Source organism: Apium graveolens, unplaced genomic scaffold, assembly GCF_009905375.1.
Source record: "Apium graveolens cultivar Ventura unplaced genomic scaffold, ASM990537v1 ctg2814, whole genome shotgun sequence".
NCBI classification, from domain to species: domain Eukaryota; kingdom Viridiplantae; phylum Streptophyta; class Magnoliopsida; order Apiales; family Apiaceae; genus Apium; species Apium graveolens.
The window spans coordinates 54589-79072 of NW_027417811.1; the positions used below are offsets into that span (position 1 = coordinate 54589).

General features: G+C 37.1%; 2 protein-coding genes across 2 annotated transcripts; both read left to right on the forward strand.

Moving 5' to 3' along the window:
• Positions 1–232: 232 nt before the first annotated feature.
• LOC141700723 (uncharacterized) lies at positions 233–931 on the forward strand. Its single transcript, XM_074504419.1, has 2 exons — positions 233–364; positions 419–931. The coding sequence occupies exons 1-2, from the start codon at positions 233–235 to the stop codon at positions 929–931; spliced, it is 645 nt and encodes a 214-aa protein (XP_074360520.1).
• Positions 932–21012: 20081 nt separating this feature from the next.
• Positions 21013–21591, forward strand: LOC141700724 (uncharacterized). The gene has a single exon (XM_074504420.1). It carries the CDS (start codon positions 21013–21015, stop codon positions 21589–21591), a length of 579 nt encoding a protein of 192 aa, XP_074360521.1.
• The last annotated feature ends 2893 nt before the right edge of the window (positions 21592–24484 follow it).

A 24484-nucleotide genomic window follows, 5' to 3' on the forward strand; every position in this document is an offset into this window, starting at 1 on the left:
AGAGCCGAAAGCAGAGCCCGGGTGGACGCCCCATAACAGATCCCGAGACGACATCTTGAGAGAAGTCAAGGAAAAGTCATTCTACTATCCTCCAAAGCCCCTCCTTCCTCCCCCCACCCGGTAGAACGAGGCGAGGGATAAACATTGCGAATACCATGAAGACCACGGGCACACAACTGAAAACTGCTTCTCGTTCAAAATATTTGTCGAAGATCAGATCAAAAAGGGGAACATGATCCAGTACGTGGAGAAGAAGCCAGCTGACAAGGATAAAGCCCCGGGAAGTGGAAAGCACATGGTAAACGTGGTGCTTGAAGGCACTTCTTCACCACCCCGGAGCCCAGACATGGACAGTGAAATCATGGTGATCTAGCCCTTTGAAGATGAACCAATTTATTTCTCTTATGCTGATTATGAGGGACTGGACCCCGGGCATAATCAAGCACTGGTAGTGACCCTGGATGTAGCAGACAATGATGTGAAAAGGATTTTGGTTGATAACGGGTCATCGACAAATATAGTCTTTGAGCACACCCTCAACAGGATGAAATTAAGTCACCTGCACATGGATCCCTGCCTCGAAGACCCTCTCCATGACTTCAGAAATTCCATGATCCCTATTCGAGGATTAATTTACCTCCATGTCATGTTCGGAACAGTCCCACAACAGGTATCCCATATCATGAAATTCTATGTCATTGGTGCAGCTTCATTATATAATATGATCTTAAGAAGACCAACCATCACCAAGCTTCGGGCCATACCCTCAACTATTCACCTAAAACTCAAGTTTCCCGCCTCGACTGGAATTGGCGAACTCACAGGGTACAGGGATATGGCAAGAAGGTGTTATGGTCAAGCATTGGTCATGGCTGAAAAAGAACCTGAGAACGGAAAGAAGGCCATGTCCCTACCCAAGGGGCAAAGTTGAAAAAAGCATCGTGAACACCTCAGCAAGAGACCAAGAATGGATGTAAATATCATTAAATATTCGGGCTACATCGTAACCAACGCAGGTGCCTGGATTTAAAAGTTTTTGGAAATAAAAGAAAAAACCAAGGTTGAACCATCGACCCAAACGATTGATATCGAGTTTGATCCCAAGAACCCCACTCGAAAGTTGAAGATTAGAAAAGGACTCGAAACAACTTTCCAGAAAGATCTAATTGATCTATTGAAAGAGTAAGATGATGTGTTCGCATGGAGCCCGGAAGACATGCCCGGGATCGACGAATCTGTGGCAATGCACAACTTGGATGTGGACCCCAAACAGATCAAGTATCCAGATTGGCTAGCAAATGCGGTACTGGTCAAAAAACTAAACGGTAAGTGGAGGATGTGTGTTGATTACACACGCCTAAACTTTGCATGCCCCTAATGATTCCTACCCTCTTTCCAACATTGACCAGCTGATCGATGCTACTTCGGGACATGTAATGCCGAGTTTTATGGATGCTTTTTTCTGGATACAACCAAGTCAGGATGAACCCGAAGGATATTACAAAAATGGCCTTCATCACCCACCGGGCTGTATATGCTTTTCTCATGATGCCATTCAGACTGATCAACGCCAGGGCAACTTACCAAAAAATAATGAACACAATCTTCAAAGATCAACCTAGAAGAAATATGGAGTCATATTTTGATGATATGATCTCCAAGTCCATGACTGTCCCGGATAACATCAGAGACCTTAAAGAATGCTTCGATAACTTGAGAAGGTACAACATGAAGTTGAACCCAGAGAAATGTGCATTCGGGGTCCCCTTTGAAAAATTTCTTGAATTCTTGATCAGCGAAAGAGGAATTGAGGCAAACCCGGAAAAGATAAATATAATCATGGAGATGAAAGTTCCCAGAACACAAAAGGACATCTAAAAGCTATCGGGATGCCTCGCATCCCTGCGAAGGTTCATCCCAAAGCTCACAGAGAGATGGCTACCTTTTTTCGAGCTACTCAAGGGGAAAGAAATAAGAAATTAATAGATTGGTCCCCGGACTGCAACACATCATTTGAAGAAGTAGAAAGGAACCTCATGAACCCCCCGGTTTTGTCTAAAGTTGAGCCCGAGGAACCTCTCTCACTCTACATAGTTGCTGTCCTGAAGGCCATTTCTGCTACTCTCATCCTGGAAGAGAGACGACTCCAAAGCCCGGTGTACTACGTGAGAAAAGTCCTCAAAGACGCGGAAACTCGGTATCCAAACTTGAAAAAGTTTGTCTTAGCACTTGTCCATGCAAGTAGGAAGCTTAGGCAATACTTCCAAGGCCGAAAAATCGGAGTAGTCACAGATCAACCCCTCAGGAAAATCATCCACAAGCCAGATGCATCCGAGAGACTTGTCAACTGATCAATTGAGCTAAGCCAATTCAACATCAGGTTCGTATCCCGGTCAACAATAGAAGCTCCAACATTGGTAGAGTTTGTCATGGAATGTACTTTCCCCGAGTCGTCTCCCTTCACCAAGGACCCAGCCATCACCGAAGATGACCCCCTAACAAAGAACCGTGGAATTTATATGTAGATGGCCCCTCAAACACTGAAAGAGCCAGTCCAATTCTTGTGACGCTCTCGACGTTGGGATGTCCTCAGAAACCCGACCCAGGAACACCAAATAAACTAAATAACTCAATAAATGCTTACAAAATCTAGAACTTATTTAATAACATAAAGTTCGTACAACAATCTCGAATTTCCAAAAAAGGTACTATACATCATAAGATCCTAACCGGGTACAAATATAAGTCTATTACACAACCTTTATTCATTATAATACTACATACTTCTCGTTGACCACTAAAACCTCATTTCATCATATTTTTATCCTTTCCCGAACATCCTTCTCCAAAATTCTTTCCTATGAAAGTTAGTGACATAAAAGAGTGAGCTCATAAAGCTCAGTAAGCATATATCAAACATTTCAACTGAGGTTTAACTAGAACCAGAGTTATAAATCATCAAATAAAATAAAACAACTTTAAACAAGAGAGTTATCAAAAGCTTATTATAATCATCAAAAGTTCATCATAATATAATAGTTCTCACAAGATTAAAATGGAGTATTCAAGCACAATAAGTTCATCAATTCATCAAGTTCATCAAGTTGGGATCCCGACTAGCTAAAAAATTGGTTTAGCTTACTTCCAAAAAGGAAGCATCATAATCAATTCATCAAGTATCAGTGCAAGAATACTCATTTTTCATCAGTGAATCTTCAGTCAAATCAAATCAATCATCATTTAAAGATCAAAACATCAACAGTGAAATAGTACAGTATATACTTATAATGCACCGCTTAATTTATTCTCTATAAATCCCGAACTTCAAATTGATTTTACTATCGATCTTTCATCCACTTGAATCTATAGTGATGTGGTTGTTAAAACTTGATTCTACTTGTTACGCACTTCGATTCGACTACTTGCACGCTAAAATCGGAGTTCGATAACACCTTCGAATCCTCGTTTGGTTATGAAGAACACTATGAATATAAGTATTTTCTCTGGGTAATTATAATATTTTACAGTTTGTTTATCATTATCTGAACAAGGCACTGTAAGGTTATTTATAGTTACGGAAAGAAAAGATAGGATTGCACGTACTACGAAAAGATAAGATAGGATTGCACGTACTACGAAAAGATAAGATAGGATTGCACTTACTAGAAAAAGATAAGATATGATTTTAATCAAAATATCTCGTATATCAAAAATATCTGGTTTATCGGTTTATCGAAACGAAAATAATATCGTAAAATTTATACCGGGAACCGTATGGGTAAAACCGTACTCCGGATTGAAAAAGTCAAAACACGAAAAATGCTCTCAATAATCAAATTAAGATAAGAATGAGTTTTCCCCAAACTTTCGGGTGGTGAAAAAAATCCGTTGAAGTTGGACGATTCCCGATTATTCAAAATAATTAATATCTAATTTGAAAAACAAGTAATTAAATCTATAAATCATTTATAAAATCATATAATGACATATAAATTGCTAGAAAAATATCAAAATTATCTATACTTTATTTTAGATATATAAAAATTAACATTCGCAAATTTTATCGCATGTAAACATCAAACACAGATGTCAAGTAACACATAATTAGAATATTTATTCCATTCAATTTATCTAATATTTATTTTTAAGTTGGGGGTGTTACATTCTTCCCCCTTAAAATAATTTCATCCTCAAAATTTGAACTCAATACGTACCTTTTGATATCATATGTTACTACTCCTCCCAACATGTCTAAAATATTTAATATAAAAAGAACTTGGAACTTCTTCTCATTTCGTTTCTCACAATCATCTCAACGTTTATAGGATCATCCAAAATTTCTTCCCATGAAGTTACATGTTCACTAAACATATTCTTTTTGACCAATATTCACATTTTGCGGATTTGGTATATCATCTTTCTTCTATAAAAGTTGTAGTTCTACTCTTAGATGTACAAGATTATCTCAATAGGCCCATCCACCCATCTCTAAAAGACAACTTAAAAAAATTATATCGACCAATAAACTCATATTTTCTGGTGTTGTACTAACAATTCGTTATCTATACTTTGCACGAGTACGTTTAACTTATGTATGTATTTCGTATTCACAAATGAATGGAATAATCTCGAATCAATCTAAACATAATTAACATATTGAGCATGTAGTTAAGGCATACCTGACACTACATCATACGGTTATTTGGCATCCTGAATTGTCATCGCGTAGGTTCTTGCCATTGCCCTAGACGTGTCATTTTGTTCTTTAATCTCAGTAACGTTCCGACCTCCCTTTTCAGGACAATCCCTTGATAGATGACTCAGTTTTCCGCAACTATAACAAAAAATTACTTTAGGCTTTGGGCATTTAGTCGCTATATGCCCCCTTTCACCAAAATTATAACACAACCCATTAGCTCGATAACAAATATCGCCACCATGTTCCAGTACACATTTCTTACACTCCAATGTGGTGGTCCTCTTTTCATTTCCCGGGAAACTCTCCTTTCTTATGTGAAATTTCTTCCTGTTATTCTTATATCCTGACATCGCTCAATTCTATCTCTCATTCTCTTTTCTTATTGTTAAAGAATTGAGTGCGAGCTTCATATTCCCTCTCTGCAATCCTAGCATTACCAACCAATTTATTAAATTGCTTCAACTCCAACAAGGATTCTTTTTCTCTTATATGTGGTTTCAGTCCTTCTGACATTTTTTGATTTCAGTATCAACCTGATGAGGAGAAAACCTAGAAAGTTCCAAGAATTTTGAGAGATACTTTGACACGGACATTTCTTCTTGCTTTAGTCCTAGAAACTTCATCTCCATCCCATTCTTCATACATATAAGGAAGTATTTATCAAAGAACAACTCCTTAAACCTTGTCCAAACCATTTCAGAACAATCCTCTGTCTGTTTAACCGCATCCCACCAAAATACAACTTTCCACATAATGAGTGTGTTGCAAATTTTACCTTTTGCTCATCTGAAAATTCCGATATCTCTATCACTTTTTTCCATTTATTTAATCCATACATTCGCAACATGTGGATCCAACTCTCCTTTAAAAGTCAGGGGATCTGCATCTTTAAAAGCCTTGTATGTACATCTTCGCTTATTCTCACCTTCTTTTTCCATATTTTTAACACGTTCCCCATTTATTTCGGGAGTATCCGCAATTGTTCATCCCTACATTAGACTCGTAGGCATATTCTTCATTTCTCCCAAAATCAACAACATCTCAGGGCTAATTTGTAAACTAGATCCGGTCTCATCAGAATTTCCATCAACCATCTTCTCCTACAATTCAACATAAAATATTAGTCCTACTTCATTCGGAATACAAGTCACAGTAACGATTATCGGGTACTACACATATCATGATATACGCCACAATAACGATCATCGAGTACTACACACATTATACGGTCTAAATTGGTCACGTCTAAAACTTACGTTTATGCGTTTACTAAATGTTCCTCGAGCCTAAAATTTTACTACTTGGGATTCTAAATTGTTAGGTCACACACACTGTAGAAGGGGATTGAATACAATATTACTACAATCAAATCGAATTAAAGAACACAAGTAACAGAACATATATTTTATTCAACATAATAAATTCTGTTACAATATGGAACTGTCCTCTCTCGGAGATGAACAAATTATCATGAGAGCTTCTAGGGTTACAATGAATAATATTTTTGATGATGATAACACATATAGTGTAAACCCTATGCCTGTGTTTATATACTACACAGTTACAAGATAATCTTCTAATTGATATTGAATATAATTATGCTTCCTAAAATATATCAATCAGTTATCCTTTCTTCCAAGTATTCTATTCTTCATAGAATTCCTTCTTCATGCATATCTCTTCTTGCATTTGTCTTGATCTTCTTTCCTTTCAATCAGCCGCCTTCCTTATCTGAAAGTCTCCTTAAGTCCTGATATTATCTCCTAATAAATATCTCCTGATAACTCAAGTTCTGATAACTTAAGTTCTGATATCTTAAGTTCTGACTTCAGTATAAGTACTGATTTCCAGTTAAGTACTGATTTGTCCTGTTTAAGTAAGATCTGAAAACTAAACACAAATCATATTAGACATGACATCACAAATATATCTAACAATCTCCCCCAACTTGTAAATTAGCATAATATACAAGTTTAACAGATATTTGATGATGTCAAAAACATTAAGTACAAATGCATGAGAATTTGACTAGATAACTACAACTTACAGTCCTTTCAGTTTTACCATCCTTAAGATCTGATATCAGCTTCAGTCTGTATACACTTCAGAATTTAAGCAGTTGTAGATCTTCGACTTGGCTTCAATTTCTGATCTCTATGATGTCAGGAGTTATTCTGATATAATTCTTCAAAAGACATCTCTCAGCATATTCGAGTTCATTAACTATCCTCCTTTTAGCATTTTTCAATTCAGCTGTATCTTCACCGGTTTGAAAAATAGCAACCCTGAGATCATTTATTTTAGCTTTCCTTATATCCTGATCTAGTCTGATCAAATATGCCTTGTCAGACTCTAGATTGAATTCCACAGCCTTATAACCCATAAAAGTAGTTATGATCTTAGTAGTGTTAGGCTTCATTTCAACAATATCACCTTTGTGATCTCTGTACTTGGGACAGTATGGGCTGTCAGACTTTACAGAGTAAAGCTTCTTTTGTCTTTGAATTTGTGACTTTAAATAATCCGCAGCACCATTTGTAGATCTATTTTTCAGTTAAGTAAAAATAGAACATGTTCCAGTTCTTCAAAATACTTCAGTGGAATAGCATTCTTCCTGATCTGGAATACCCTACCATCTGTCATAAAATATAACATGATGTGTTCTTTCAAAACAGAATGGTAAACCATTTGTACAGATTCAAGTTGATTCAATCTTTCAGGAGTTGCTCCTACTCCTGGTTCACTTAAGGAAGTTGGATCATTGGTAGTGTTGTGTACTATTCTTTCATCAGAACTACCCAATCCAGATTTATCTCTCGCTTCCTTTCCTGTAACAACTCTTGCTTCAAAACCACTTAATGCAGTCTTCAAAGGTTGAGTCTATTTAGCTTTGGTGAATCCTGGTAGGAGTATCTTTGAAGGTTTAATATGAGCAATGTCAGAGGTTTCCTTTTCCTTAACTTCTAATATCAAGTCAACTTGAGCTATGTCAGAGGTTGCTTGATTCACTGTCATATCAGAACTTACTACATCTTGACTCTGAACAACATGAGCCATGTCAGAGGTTGTTTGAGAAATATTCTTTTTCATCAGAGTAAGACTAGCATCTTCTTCATCAATTATTTCTTCATCCATGACTGGCATATAAACATTTACAGGTTTATCAACTTTTTCTTTGCCCATGGACCTTGGATCTACTTCCACTTGTGATTTAGCTTTGGTTGCCTCAGAATTTGTTCTTTCTTTTATCACAATACCCTTAAGCTTTGGAAGTTTCTTTTCAACAACAAAAGCTTTAGATTTGTCTTGACACTTTCTGCTTTGAGTCTAGCTTCTTCTTCCTTTAGACTCTCAAATCCATTCCTGGATTTTCTTTAAGAAATAATTTCTTTGAAATTTGTTCATCAAGTTCTAGATGTTCACCAGAACTTATCCTTTTACCAGTATCAGAACTTGTTCTTTGTGCAGAAATTTCAATTGTCTTTGATGAAGAACCTTTGCCACCTTTGCCTTGACCATGACCTCTACCCATTCCAGAGTTTCCCTGGTCATCTTTTCCATCATCCTTACCCTTCAGTGATTGAATATATTTGCATTTGGACTTAATTACTTTCTCCCCCTTTTGGCATCAGCAGGTAAAAAAAGAGAGACAAGCAATTCCACTGAGGATTGGATCTCATTGAGTTAAGTTTGCTAAGAAGCTTGATTCTTTAGAATTTCATCAATCTGAGTTTGTTGCTTCTCCTGAGTTTTCTCAATGTAGGAAATTCTGTCAAAGGCAGGCTTGAAAAATCTGTTCTTTTCAAGTTTCACATTCATATCTTGCTGGATCAAGGTTTCTTGAATTTTATTCACCTTGGCATGAGTTGTTGAGTGTTGACCTTGAAGGTTCCTAGTACTCAATGCAGTAACTCTCAGCTGTGCCTTAAAATCATCATTTATCAGCATTTCATCAGCTTTTTCCAGATGCTCAGCAAGAATCTTTTCAGAAGGAACAAAACTAACTATGTTCCATTCCTTAGTCCACTCCTTTCCCCTGGGAGTTTCACTCCAAGGTACTGGTGCTTCCCCTCTAACAAACTTCTTGACTAAATCAGCTTTATTAACTGTTTGTTGAGGTGCATGTCCTGATGGACCAGCTGCATCAACATCTAGATTAGTAGCAACTTCCCTAGTAGTTTCAGCATTATCAGCATCAGAACTTATAGATCCAGCAGTATCAGCATCCACTGATAGAATAGCAGTATGTGAGGCAATCGAGGTTTCAACATCATCCTCTAAATTCTGATCTGCAGCTAAGTTCTGATCAACATCCAAATCTTGATGCCCACCTAAAGTCTAATTTTCATCATCCAGATTCTTAATTGGTGTAGTTGGAACATCTTCATTGAAATCAGCATCTTGAATTGGGGTTGTTGGTGGAGTGAGTTGAGTTGGTGGAGCTTCCAAGTACAGAACCTCAGGCACAATCAAGTTATGAATATCAATTTTAACACTTGTACCTGGGTTTTCAGTATGTACTTGTTCAATTATAGGTGATACAGGAGGTGTAGGCACTCTGTCTTGAGCAGTTTCTGGTTGTGCAGAAGAAAGTGATTCAATAATAATTGGTTTTGTTGGGATCAGAGATTATTGACCCCCTTCCTTAGCTGCTTCCTCATCTTCTGAATCTGACTCAACTGTGTCCCTGTGAGCTCTTTGCTTTTTCATTTTCTTTAAGGGTGGAGACACTGTAGGAGTTTTATCATCAGGATTTAGCTTTCTAAGCCTTTTGAAAGGCCTAGAACTCCCAGTTACAGTATCTTTCTGAGAAAAGACCTTCTCAGCTTCTACAACAACAGGTTCTGATCTTGGAACATGTTCCTCATTGTCTGACTCATCTCTCAGAACAATTCTCCTTCTCTTCTGTTGAGACTGAGGTACTATCTTAGTCCTCTTAGGTTTGGAAGATGAAGGCTGCACTGGATGCACTGATGGTTGTGGTTGAGAAGTTTGAGGTGGTTGTGTAGAGGTGGTAGGTGCTGATAGTTGAGGTTCTAATGGTTGGACATCAGGATATAGTTCAGTGTATTTAACTGGATCATAGGTTATTAAGGCTTGTTTGACAAATAAAGGAACTTGGAGGGGTCTTAACACAGCCTTCTTATTATCAGTAGATAATAAGTCATTAAAAGCTCTTTTAGCTAGTCTGAATGATGGAATTAATTCACTAGCTAATTGGAGCTTATCATCACAATAAAACTATAAATAAGCTGACAGAATCTAGCAAAGTAAACAGTATTTCTGTCTTCTATCATTCTATCCCCAATGAAACCTAAGACATCACTTGCATAATCAAAATCAGTTTGGTTAATGAGAGCATACCCGATTTGTTGGCTGAATATGGGGATTGCATCGAAATTAGAACATTTGTTTGCAAAAGCCTTGGTTATGCAATCAAAGAAGAAACTCCATTCCCTCCTTATGTAAGATCTCTTCAACTGACTCAGCTTTGCCAATGTTCTCTCATACCCCAGACTTGTCATCATGTTTTGAAGAACTGGCTCCTCAACAGTAGAATAAACACAGTTCTCAGGCAGTTGCAGTGCTTGTCGAACCGTGGCCAATGTCACGACATGCTCATCCTCCCCTGATGAAAAAAATAATAATTGGGGACCCTTGAGCACCACCATCATCATATACTCCACTTCTCCAGAACTCCAGCACTTGAGTACCAGATACGACATCAGGTTGGGTCAAAGCGTACCCAATATCAGAACTAGTAAGAAAGTCCTGAATGAAGTGAAGTTCTGATGGGGCTTCAGCCTTGCTAAGAATAGCGGAGAAGTTATTAAGAACAAACTTAGCCCCATCAAAAATTACGTCTTTTGGTTCCATCTCTATAGGAAATTAAGTGAGTAAGAGAATGTTTGCAAAGTGTTTGTGAAAAGTCCTGAAAGAAAAACAACTTCAGAAAATAAGAGAGAGAGAGAGAGAGAGAGAGAGAGAGAGAAAGTAAAAGAGATTTAGAATAGAAAAGTAATTAAAAGATGAGAAAATCTTTTATCTCTCATATATATACTCTCTCCACTCAACAGTTGTATTTTTGAAGCTTGGGATACACCTGGCACCATGTGAACAGTCAATAAACAGTTAGAGTAGGAGTTAATGGGCACGTAAAATAAGCAATAATTACCGTGCACATGCAGTTTTTCAGGACATACACGTTAACCACTAACCCATAATGATTATGACTGATTTATCTCACATAAACCAATATTCTGTAAAAATATGACCATTCAAGTAATGACCAAAAATAAACCAAGTAAATATATACTGTCACGTCAGCATCAGAACTTGATTATTATCAGGATTTAAAAGTCATCAGAATATGGCTCCTTTACTCGAAAAATAAATGCTTACTCCTGTAATTCTTCACACAAATACTGATATGGGTACATCAGAACTTAATCATCAGGACTTCCATCAGAACTTGTCCTCAGAATTTATGCAACTGACACTTAAACTGTTCATCTAACACAACATTTATCACATCATATGTATGTGTATGCAATAAGCTAAATAGCAGACAAAGAGTAAAGTCTGATTCACTTCAGTACATCTTAGAAATAAGGCATAACTAAGAACTTTGCTCAAAATCTGTCATTATTCCGAAGTCTACTATAGAATGAGTTCATGTATGAGTCCACCTCAACTATTTTTGCTCATTTTATGCATCTTTTCAAATTCCTTTTTATAGTGGCTTCTCAGTGTAAGTGAGTCACGACTGCTTATCAGAATTTATGCTGTTATCAGAGTATTTCTCCAGTAATCAGAGAGTGTTAAAAGTCACCAAGAAAATTTTATGTTGCTTTTCTAATGCATATTACTTAATACCAGCAATGCATTTGGGTCTTCCCTTCAATATTTTTACTCTTGATCTCAAAGGAGTACCTGATATGCATTTCTTTTTTTTTTCTTTTTTTCTTTTGATAAGTGAGGCTTATCAGCACTTAGTACATCCATCAGATTTACTAACATCAGAACTTAACAGATAAGAAGCACTATTCTAGTTTTTGACTTAGTAATAAGATACACAAAGTAAACTTCAACAAAGCTCAATGTCAGAATTTGCTTGTGTCAAAAGATTTCCACATAAACAATTACTTCATACATGGGATCTTTAGTATATTAAAGACTATTAGGTCAGCATCTAGCACAGTTATCCTCATTGGATTGAATAGTCACAGAAATATTCAAATCACTATCAGAATTTAGAAATTCACATCAGACAACAATCAACACTTAGGCAAATTTCAATTTAAGCACACAATACACAAAGATAGTAATATATGTAAATACTGATCATAAAGTCTGATGTATCAGAACATAAACTAGGCAGATTTAGAGAAAGAACCTGAAACCATTCCAAGTTCATTTACCAATTTTGTAAAAGTAGCTTCACATAGTAGTTTTGTGAAGATATCTGCTAGTTGTTGATCTGTTGGGACAAAATGCAATTCCACTGTACCTTCATCCATATATTCCCTTATGAAGTGGTACCTAATGCTGATGTGCTTTGTCATTGAGTCTTGAACTGGATTACCTGTCATAGCAATAGCACTTTGATTATCACAGTAAATAGGGATTTTAGAAAATTTTAACCCATAATCCAGTAACTGATTCTTCATCCAAAGAATCTGTGCACAACAGCTTCCTGCAGCAATGTATTCTGCTTCTGCAGTTGATGTGGAAATTGACTTCTGTTTCTTACTAAACCAAGAAACCAATCTGCCTCTAAGAAATTGGCAGCTTCCACTTGTGCTTTTCCTGTCAGTTTTGCATCCTGCAAAATCTGCATCTGAGTAACCTATTAGCTTAAAGTCTGATTCTCTAAGATACCACAATCCCAGATCAGCTGTACCCTTAAGGTACTTGAAAATTCTTTTCACAGCTGTTAAGTGAGGTTCTCTTTGATTTGCTTGAAATCTTGCACAAAGACAGGTAGCATACATGATATCAGGTCTACTTGCAGTTAGATAGAGTAGTGAGCCAATCATACCTCTGTAATCAGTAATATCTATTGATTTACCAGTATCTTTATCCAATTTTGGTGTAGTGGCCATAGGAGTGGATGCACTTGAACAATTTTGCATTCCAAACTTCTTTAACAAATTTCTGGTGTACTTAGATTGACAAATAAAAGTTCCTTCTTCATTCTGCTTGACTTGAAGGCCCAGAAAATAGCTAAGTTCTCCCATCATACTCATTTGATATCTTGACTGCATTAGCTTGGCAAACTTCTTACAAAGTTTGTCATTTGTAGAACCAGAAATGATATCATCAACATATATCTGCACCAAAAGTAAGTCATTTCCATGGTTGAGATAGAACAATGTTTTGTCAATAGTCCCTATGTTAAATCCACTTTCCAGAAGAAACTGAGCTAATGTCTCATACCATGCTCTTGGAGCTTGCTTAAGGCCATAAAGTTCTTTGTCTAGCCTGTAGACATGATTGGGAAATTTTGGATCTACAAACCCTGGAGGTTGTTCAACATATACTTCCTCTTCCAATTCTCCATTAAGAAAAGCACTTTTCACATCCATTCAAAAGACTTTAAACTTCTTGTGAGTAGCATAAGCCAAAAATATCCTTATGGCTTCCAATCTAGCAACTGGTGCAAATGTTTCATCATAATCAATTCCCTCATGTTAAGAGTATCCTTTTGCAACCAGCCTTGCTTTATTCCTTGTAATTATGCCATCACTATCAGTTTTATTTCTGAACACCCACTTTGTACCAAAAACAGATCTGTTCTTTGGTCTTGGCACTAGGGTCCAGATTTTATTTCTTTCAAATTCATTTAACTCTTCCTGCATTGCTTGCATCCAATCAGCATCTTGAAGAGCTTCTTCCACTTTCTTTGGTTCAGTCTGAGAAAGAAAAGAATGATAGAGACATTCATTTGATGTAGTTGTTCTAGTTCTGACACCTGCATCAGGATTTCCAATAATTAAATCAGGTTTATGTGCTTTAGTCCACTTCCTTGCAGATGGAAGGTTATCTCTAGAACTGGATGCTCCCCCATGATCCATGCTGTCTCCATCAACATTTTCTGATGCTCCCTCTGAAATTATGCTCTCTGAGTTGGATCCTTCAGAATTTGAGTTTCTAGAAATATCAGAACATGAGTTTCCAGAATTATCAGAACATGGCCCATCAGAACTTGATGAATCAGAACTTGAAGATCCTGTTGTCGATTCTGATGCTTCTTGAGATATGGTTGGATCTTCAATATACTCCCCCTGTACAGGCGCATCTTACTTTAGCGTAGTCAACACAGTTTCAATAACATCAGAGTTTAATCCATCAGAATTTGCAGTATCAGGATTTAGACTGTCAGGATTTAGACTATCAGGATTTACAGAATCAGAATTTAAAACTTTATTTTTGAATCTCAACTGATCATGATCATTGAAATCTTCAAGTCCGGTAATCTTCTTATCATCAAAAGAGACATTGATAGATTCCATGACAACCCTTGTTCTTAAATTATAGACTCTGAAGACTTGTGTGGAAAGTGGATATCCAACAAAAATTCCTTCATCAGCTTTTAGATCAAATTTGGATAGCTATTCAAGATGAGTCTTAAGAATAAAACACTTGCATCCAAATACATGAAAATACTTCAGATTTGGCTTCTTTTTCTTTACCATCTCATATGGTGTCTTTCCATGCTTCTTGTTAAGTGTTGTATTCTGAGTAAAACAAGCAGTCTGCACAGCTTCAGCCCAAAAATAGGTTGGTAACTTTACTTCATCAAGCATAGTTCGTGCAGCTTCAATAAGAGTTCTATTCTTTCTTTTAACAACTCCATTTTTCTGTGGAGTTCCAGGAGCAGAGAATTCCTGCTTTATTCCATGGTCTTTACAGAACTCTTCCATAATCAAATTCTTGAACTCAGTGCCATTATCACTTCTTATGATTTTCATAGAGTCTTTGACCAATTTATCCAGTTTTTTGACATGATCAGTCAAGATTGATGCAGTTTCACTTTTTGTGTGCAAGAAATACACCCATGTGTATCTGGTGAACTCATCCACTATGACCATAGCATATTTCTTCTTTCCAATAGACATGACATTCACTGGACCAAATAGATCAACATGTAGTAGGTGATAAGGCTCAAGAATTGATGATTCAGTCTTGCTCTTGAATGAAGATTTTCTTTTTTTTGCCTTCTTACATGAATCACAAAGGCCATCAGGAGCAAATACTGATTTTGGCAGTCCTCTCACAAGATCTTTCTTGACTAGTTCATTTATATTGTTGAAATTTAAATGAGAGAGTTTCTTATGCCAATTCCATCTTTCTTCAATTGATGCTCTATTTAACAGACAGATTGCAGAGCCATCAGTACTTTTTGAAAGCTTGGCTTCATAAATGTTACCATGCATGTATCCTTTCAGAACAACTTTGCCTGTAGATTTGCTTACAACTTCACAGTATTCTTCAAAGAAATCCACATGATAACCTCTGTCACAGATTTGACTAACACTCATCAAATTGTGTTTAAGTTCTGAGACAAGAGCTGCTTTTTCAATGATGACATTCCCAAGATTAATATTGCCATATCCCAGAGTTTTTCCAATGTTGCCATCTCCATAAGAAACACCTAGGCCAGCTTTCTCCACAAAGTCTGATAGCAGAGCTTTATTTTCAGTCATATGTCCTGAACATCCACTGTCTAGAACTAGGATGTTTTTCCTATTACCTTGCAATCACAAAGACCACTAATGATTAGTTTTAAGGACCCAGACTTGCTTGGATCATTTGGCCTTATTAAGTTTGTTAACATTTACAGCGGATTTAGCATCAGAGTTTATGTTAACAGTTTTCTTATCAGAATTTACATTATCAGACTTTGCATCAGAACTTACACTAGAAAGAACAATGCTAACTTTCTTTAAAGAAGGTTTTATTTGATAATAATCATAGTACAAACTATGATATTCCTTACAAGTATAAAGGGAATGCCATAAACTACCACAATGAAAACAAGGATTTTGTGGCCTATATCTAATAGACTGACTCTTAACTCCTGACTTTGAAGGTAAGGAGTTTATGTTCTTATTCTTCCTGCAAAAAGAAGTCAGATGGTTAGAATTTACACAGTTATAGCATTTCTTTCTAGGAGCATTAGGAACAGGCTTATAATCATTGCTTTTATTCACACCTTCCTTTCCATTCCCATCTTTCCTAGGCGGCTTTACCTTGTTTACATTCTTAACATCTTTCAGCTTATGCTTAAGCTGCTTCTTAGTCATTAAGCCTATGTTAACTTCAGTTGGCTTATCTTGTTTTGGTTTATCAGAAGTTAATTTCTCTTTAACTTCTGATTATTCAATATCAGACTTTACAGCTACAAACCTAACAGGATTTACCTTTGGTTTTTGTTTAACAACTATAGGCTCAATTTCCCCAGTTCCTTTATCATTCTTATCATCTCCATAACCTAAACCCTTTTTCCAGTTTCCACTACTTAACAAATCTGAGTTGTTCTACCAGAGTTAGTCCAAATCCTGATAATCTCTCTTTCCTTTTCTAACTCAGTTTTTAGAGATTCATTCATTTTAAGTACTTCATCCCTAACATAAAAGGCATCATCTCTATCTTTCAGAGTTTGATGGAACATAACTAACTCTTTTTCTAAATAATCATTCCTCTTTTTATAAGCAAGATTTTCAGAAGTTAATCTTTCACATGTTAAAGTTTGATCTCTATAGCTAATGAACATGGTTTTAAGATATCTTCTCAACTCAGTAATATCATCAGTATAAAAGGCATAAGTAGTTTGAGGTACCTTTAACTCAGCAGCATCAGAACTGCTATCAGCATTTGCCATTAAGGAATAATTCACCTCACTTTCAGAATCTGAAGTGTCTGTCCAGCTTTTCTTCTTTGTGACAAGAGCCTTGCCTTTGTCACTCTTCACTTTCTTGCAATCAGGAGAGTTGTAGCATTTGACATTTGAGAAATCTCCTCTGTCAGACTTTCCTCCTTTGCCTTCAGATTTTCTGAAACCTTTCTTATCAGAACTTGCACCTTTCCTGGAAAACTTCTTTCCCTTTCTGAATTTCCTGTATGCAATCCTTGTGATTCCTTTCACCATAAGAGCACACAGCTTCATCATCTCTTCATCAAGATCCATCTCACGTAAGCTTTCAGTTTCTGAGTCATCATCACTATCAGAACTTGATGACTCAGTGTCAGACTTTTTGATGAGAGCTTTTCCTTTGCCTTTTCTTGAGGCAGCTACTTTGGGGACATCCTCCTCAGCCTTGAGAGCAATTGTCCTTGACTTCCTTCCATTCCTCTTGCTTGTTTGTTCCATCTCAAGTTCATGAGTCTTGAGCATCCCATAAATTTGATCAAGAGTTGTTTCATCAAGAACATAGTTGTCTCTTATAGTGGTGGCCTTCAAATCCCAACTTTCAGGAAGAGCTAACAGGAATTTAATATTTGAATCTTCAAGTTCATATTCCTTGTCCACCAGTGACAGATCATTCAAGAGTTTGACAAATCTGTCATATAATCCAGTTAATGACTCATCAGGTTTTGAGTCAAAGTGCTCATACTCTTGAGTGCGTATAGTCCTCCTGTTCTTCTTAATTGAATCAGTTCCCTGACATCTTGTTTCCAAGGCATCCCATATCTCCTTTGCAGTCTTGCAGTTGATTACCCTGTTTGACATGACATTATCAATGGCACTATGCAGCAAATGTCGTACATTTGCATCCTTAGCAATATATGAGATATCTTCAGCTGTTTATTCACTTTTCTCCTTTAGTACTGTCTGTGCTGGCTGATCTGCAACTACAACAGAGAGCTTGGTTGGCTTATGTGGTCCTTCATTGATTTTTTCAAGGTATTCTGGATCTGTAGCTTCCAGAAAAATAGAGATCCTCACCTTCCATATAGGATATTCAGATGGTTTCAGTATGGGAACCCTAATAGTCTCATGTCGATTATGGATTTGAGTCTTTGGAGGTTCTTCAGTTTTGGTGGGCTTGGTTGGAGTTTGTGCTTCTTCAGATATGATTATTTTTGGATCTTTACTGTATGTATGTTAACAGATTGCTCTGATACCACATGTTAGGTCACACACACTGTAGAAGGGGGTTGAATACAGTGTTTACTACAATCAAATCGAATTAAAGAATAGAAGTAACAAAACATAGATTTTATTCAACACAATAAACTCTGTTAATATGGAACTGTCCTCTCTCAGTGATGAACAAATTATCACGAGAGCTGCTAGGGTTACAATGAATAATATTTTCGATGATGATAACACATATAGTGTAAACCCTATGCCTGTGTTTATATACTACACAGTTATAAGATAATCTTCTAATTGATATTGAATATAATTTTGCTTCCTAAAATATTTCAATCAATTATCTTTTCTTCCAAGTATTCTATTCTTCATAGAATTCCTTCTTCATGCATATCTCTTCTTGCATTTGTCTTGATCTTCTTTCCTTTCAATCAGCCGCCTTCCTTATCTGAAAGTCTCCTTAAGTCCTGATATTATCTCCTAATAAATATCTCCTGATAACTTAAGTTCTGATATCTTAAATTCTGACTTCAGTATAAGTACTGATTTCCAGTTAAGTACTGATTTGTCCTGTTTAAGTAAGATCTGAAAACTAAACACAAATCATATTAGACATGACATCACAAATATATCTAACATAAATCCTATATCCATCCCCTTTCGAAACCCTAGCTCTGATACCACCTGTGACGCTCTCGACATTGGGATATCCTTAGAAACCCGACCCGGGAAGGCCAAATAAACTAAACAACTCAATAAATGCTTACAAAATCTAAAACTTATTAAATAACATAAAGTTTGTACAACAATCTCGAATTTTCCAAAAAGGTACGATACATCATAAGATCCTAACCGGTACAAATATAAGTCTACTACACAACCTTTATTCATTAAAATACTACATACTTCTCGTTGTCCACTAAAACATCAGTTCATCACATTTTTATCCTTTCCTGAACATCCTTCTCCAAAATTCTTTCATGTGAAAGTTAATGACATAAAAGAGTGAGCTCATAAAGCTCAATAAGCATATATCAAACATTTCGAATGAGGTTTATCTAGAACCAGAGTTTCAAATCATCAAATAAAATAAAAACCACTTTAAACAAGAGAGTTATCAAAAGCTTATCACGATCATCAAAACTTCATTATAACATAATAGTTCTCACAAAATTAAAATGGAGTATTTAAGCACGATAAGTTCATCAATTCATCAAGTTCATCAAGTTGGGATCCCGACTAGCTAAATAATTGGTTTAGCTTACTTCCAAAAAGGAAGCATCATCATCAATTCATCAAGTATCAGTGCCAGAATACTCGTTTTTTCAGTGAATCATCAGTCAAATCAATCATCATTTAAAGATCAAAACATCAACGGTGAAATAGTACAACATATACTTACAGTGCACCGCTTAATTTATTCTCTATGAATCCCGAACTTTGAATTGATTTTACTATCGATCTTTTGTCCACTTGAATCTGCAGTGATATGGTTGCTAAAACTTAATTTTACTTGTTACAAGCTTCGATTCGACTACTTGCACGCTAAAATTGGAGTTCGATAATGCCTTTGAATCCTCGTTTGATTATGAAGAACACTATGAATATACATATTTTCTCTGGGTAATTATAAGATTTTAATGTTTGTTTATCATTATCTGAACAAGGTACTGTAAGGCTATTTATAGTTACGGAAATATAAGATGGGATTGCACGTACTACGAAAAGATAAGATAGGATTGCACGTACTATGAAAAGATAAGATAGGATTTTAATCAAAATATCTCGTATATCAAAAATATTTGGTTTATCAATTTACTGAAACGAAAATAGTATCGTAAAATTTGTACCAGGAACCGTATGGGTAAAACCATACTTCGGATTGAAAAAGTCAAAACACGAAAAATGCTCGAAATAACCAAATTAAGATAAAAATGAGTTTTCCCGAAACTTCTGGGTTGTGAAAACTTAAAAACCATTGAAATTGGACGATTCCCAATTATTCAAAATAATAAATATCTAATTTGAAAAATAAGTAACTAAATTTATAAATAATTTATAAAATCAGATAATGACATATAAATTGCTAAAAAATATCAAAATTATCAATACTTTATTTTAGATATATAAAAATTAAAATTCGCAAATGTTATCGCATGTAAACATCGAACACAGATGTCAAGTAACACATAATTAGAATATTTATTCCATTCATTTCATCTAATATTTATTTTTAAGTCGGGGGTGTTACAATTTTAAGTAGTCCTGAGGGGTTCACTATACAACAAGCAATCACCTTCGCCTTCAAAGCAACCAACAACCAAGCCGAGTATGAAGCTCTACTATATGGACTCTGACTAGCAAAATCCCTTGGGATAAGGAGTTTAGTCATCCACGGTGACTCCCAGATCGTCGTCAAACAGACAAGTGGAGAATACGTTACAAAGGATGAGAAGCTAGCACAATACCAAACCATGATAATGAGCTTCTTGGAAACCATCCTGGATACCACCATTTTGTAAATCAATAGAGAAGAAAATTGCAAAACAGATGAGCTCTTCAATCTAGTACAAAATGCTTCAGATTTAAGTACTTCGATTTACTTCGAAGAGCTCGAGACTCCAAGCACCGAGAGGGCAGAAATCTTATACATCAGTAGCCCAGACAACTGGATGACTCCTTTCATGCATATTTGAAGGATGGAACTCTCCTAGAAGACAAGAACAAGGCCAAGTACTTGAAGCATTAAGTTGACCGCTTCTTCCTTGAAGATGATCAACTATACAGGAGGACCTTTTCAGCACCAAATCTTAAATGTATAGATCCGGAGGAGGCAGATTATTATCTTCGGAAGGTGTATGAAGGCATTTTTGGAGATCACTTAGCAGCAAAAACCTTGGCATACAAGGTCATCGGACAAGGATACTATTAGCCTACAATCCACGCAGATGTAGTTGCTTATATCAAAAAATGCAGCCAATGTCAAAAGTTCAACAACGTACCCAAGGAAAGCCCGAGCCTACCTGCATCAGTTCTCTCTCCAATCCTCTTTGTTGTCTGGTACATAGATATCATGGGCCCTTTACCCCGGGCATAAGAAGATCTACGTTATGTTTTGATAGCAATCGACTACATGACAAAATGGGCAGAGGCAAAGGCTATGCGAACAATTAATCAATAAGATTACATAAAGTTCATGGACTCTATTATGATGAGGTTCGGGATCCCCGTAGTATTGATCTCGGACAACGAACCTCGGTTCGTGGGCTCGGACTTCGAAGAATATCTTAAAGAGCTCGGGATCAAGCATAAAAGGTCTTTTGTAGCACTCCCACAAGGAAACGGGAAGGTTGAAGTGACAAATAGGACCATTCTACGAGGGCTGGAGAAAAGGCTTGAAGAGTCCAAAAAGACTTGGCCACAGGAGCTCCCAAAGGTCTTGTGGGCATACAAAACCACTCCCAGAACAAGAACCGGGGAAACCCCCTTCAAACTGGCATACGGTTCAGGGGCTAGACTCCGAGTGGAAACGGGATTAGTCTCTCACAGGGTCATCAACTTTGATGAAGTGTCCAATATTGAAGGCCTAAGAACCAACTTGGAACTCCTGGACGAGGTAAGAGACCGGGCAATACAGAAAATGGAAAGCTACAAAGAGAAAACAAATCCCTACTTTGGGAAAAAGGCCAAGATAAGAGAATATAAAGTTGGTGATCTCGTTCTCCGAGACACGGAGGCCTCCAATCCAACAAATCAGGGAAAGCTGCAACCCAACTGGGAGGGACCATAAAAAGTCAAGGATGTACTACGCCCGGGAACCTACAAGCTAAGTTATCTAAATGGAACCAAAGTCTCGAACACTTGATATGGGGCTTGCCTGAGAAAGTTCTATCAATAACCACAAGGCGCATTGTTTCTTTTGAAATAGTAAGAAATCTAAATATGTACGTATTATTCCCAAATTGTAATCAATATCAAGTTTCTAGTTGTGATGGAATACAATATTTTGAGCATCCCGCAGCTTAGAATAAATTCATTCCCGTTCGAAATTATCTCTATTACCTGCACACCGAAATGCATGTTTACTTTTACAAATTATATTACGCAAACCATGTGTACTTAGAAAATTTTCTCAAATTTTAAATTCTTAACCTTTGCATGGGGATAATTACACAAACCATGTGTACTTAGAAAATTTTCTCAAATTTTAAATTTTTAACCCCTGCCCGGGGATAATTACATAAATCATGTGTAATTAGAAAATTTTCTCAAATTGTAAACTCTTAACCCCTACCGGGGATGATTACACAACTGATGTGTACTTCGAAAATTTTCTCAAATTTTAAATTCTTAACCCCTTCTCGGGGATAATTACACAAACCATGTATACTTAGAAAATTTTCTCAAATTGTAAACTCTTAACCCCCGCCCGGGGACAATTACACAACCCATGTGTAATTAGAAAATTTTCTCAAATTTTAAATTTTTAAACCCTGTCCGGGGACAATTATACAAACCATGTGTACTTGGAAAATTTTCACAATTTTTAAAGTTCCTTAACCCCCTACCCGGGGACAATTACACAAACCATGTGTACTTAGAATTTTTTTTCAGTTGTCAAAGTTTTTAGCCCATGCCTTGGGACAATTACACAAACCATGTGTACTTAGAAAATTTTCATAGTTTTTTTAATTCTTTATCCCCCTTCCCGGGCTACAAGCATGGGAAATATAAGTAAGATCAAGATTAAAGCAGAAAATAATTTTGCAAGGCAAATACGAAAAAAGGAAATACATTAAACAACTGTCAGGAGTAAACCAACCTCGGACCAAATAAACAAACAAGAATTCAAGTTATAAAGCCAAAAGGCTTAGTTCTTAGAAAAAACTTAAAGGAAATTACAAGGCACGCAGGCCGTTTACTGAGCAGTAGGGTGCTCGGGAGGAGGAAGTGGAGTCCGTTCGTGCACATCTTCAGGAGGAGGAGGCTTCTGGGTCTCGGAGGTGCCTGCCTCTGTTGCCTTAGCATTTTCAAGGAGAAGTTCCTCCATGAGGTAGAGCTATATGAACTTGTCCATGTCGCCTCCCGGGTTCTCAACTAGATAAGCAGACGCTTTGTCCCAGCAAAGGTTCACCTTCTGGAAGATCTTCTCATTGACCTCTTCATAATAAGCTGGAGTGCCACGGAAGGTGTTGAGCACATCTACTTCTCAAGGCCTCGCAGCAAGCTTCCTCTTTAAATTTGCAACCTCCTCTTGAAGGGTCCCAACAACCCGGGTAGCCTCCTCATGGGCCTTCACCTCCTCAGCAAGAGCCTTCTTATGATCCCGGGACTCCTTCTTCTTAGCCTCCCGGTAGTTAGCGAAATCAGTCTTAAGTTTGCTCAAGTCTTTCATAGCATCCTTGGCATCTGCCACCTTCTTCTTATAGTTGTTAATGATGGTGGCACATCTAGAAATTCAGGAGTTAGCCTGAAACAGAGGACACATAATAAATAGAAGCACAACCTGAAGAAGTGAATATAAAAATCAAGTACAAATTTACAAACCTCTGTCACATCCCGGACCAGATGTTAAAATAAGATATCAATATCTTTCCGAACATAAACCTCATAGTCGTACGGAGACACATAGTTGTCGAACATCTCTGAACGACAGTCATCTAGGGTCATCTTGGCCAACAGCTCCTTTAAGGCCTCGGTATCCCCCAACCTCTGACTCTCCCCCTCCACAGGGTCCGGGGCAGCCGTCCTCCTCCGCTGAGGGGTCCCGGATACATATACATCTCCTTCACCAGCCTTCCTCTTATGAGGATTCAAATCTCCGACTTCTTCCTCTTCTCCTTCTCCAGCACCTACACTCACAGTACAACAACAATCACATAAGGCTCTTTCTCCGGGACAGATTGACAAACAACGGTACCGAAAGAACCCGTATCCCGGAGATTGGAACCACTGCCACCATCGCCCTTCTTCTTGTTCTTCCCTGAATCAAGTTGGGTGGCCCCACCAATCCTCTTGAATCTACCAACCAAGTCCTTGAATTGCTGAGACATTTAGTGATGGAACTGGTTCAAGACAGGGATGCATGCACAAAGGTGAAACAAGTCAAAAATGCGTAGATTCTGATAAACATAAATAAAGACAAGGAAAATATACAAACAGCGAAACTCTAAACAACATAAATACTTATATCCTGTATTATACAATATTTGGTTACACAAAAAATTGTCCCATGTCCACTGCGCACCGAGGGCCCATAGAAGTCATACATCTTCGCAAGAGCATCTCCCCCGAGCCGCCGGGTAGGGAACTTGTCAATTTTAATTGCATTTTTGTACACTGACATAAACTCTAGGTCCCCACCCCGGACAAAGATGAACTCCTGATGCCAAACCCGGAGAGAATTTAACATGAAGATCGGGGATTTTTTGGAATCAACAGGAAACCCACACTCGTTCATGTTGAAGGTGAATTCATAAAGAGGGAATTTGGTAGATTTCTTGATTTTGAAGAGATTGTGGAAAATCTTGAAGGTTGGAAAATAACCCTTCACATGACAACATCCGAGAAACCAAGAGATCCACTTGACTAAGTTCGGGGCAAGTTGAGTGAACGGGATCCCGTACACATCCCGACAAAGAGATTTGGTAAATTGGTGAAGGTTGGGCCCTTATACCACATAA

What these genes read in the sequence shown, in the direction of transcription:
- LOC141700723 (XM_074504419.1), top strand. Translation starts at nt 233, where the DNA reads ATGATCCAGTACGTGGAGAAGAAGCCAGCTGACAAGGATAAAGCCCCG. An exon ending in ACATGGACAGTGAAATCATG is followed by an intron (nt 365 to 418) that starts GTGATCTAGCCC and finishes GCTGATTATGAG; the next exon opens with GGACTGGACCCCGGGCATAA.
- LOC141700724 (XM_074504420.1), top strand. Translation starts at nt 21,013, where the DNA reads ATGAGGTTCGGGATCCCCGTAGTATTGATCTCGGACAACGAACCTCGG.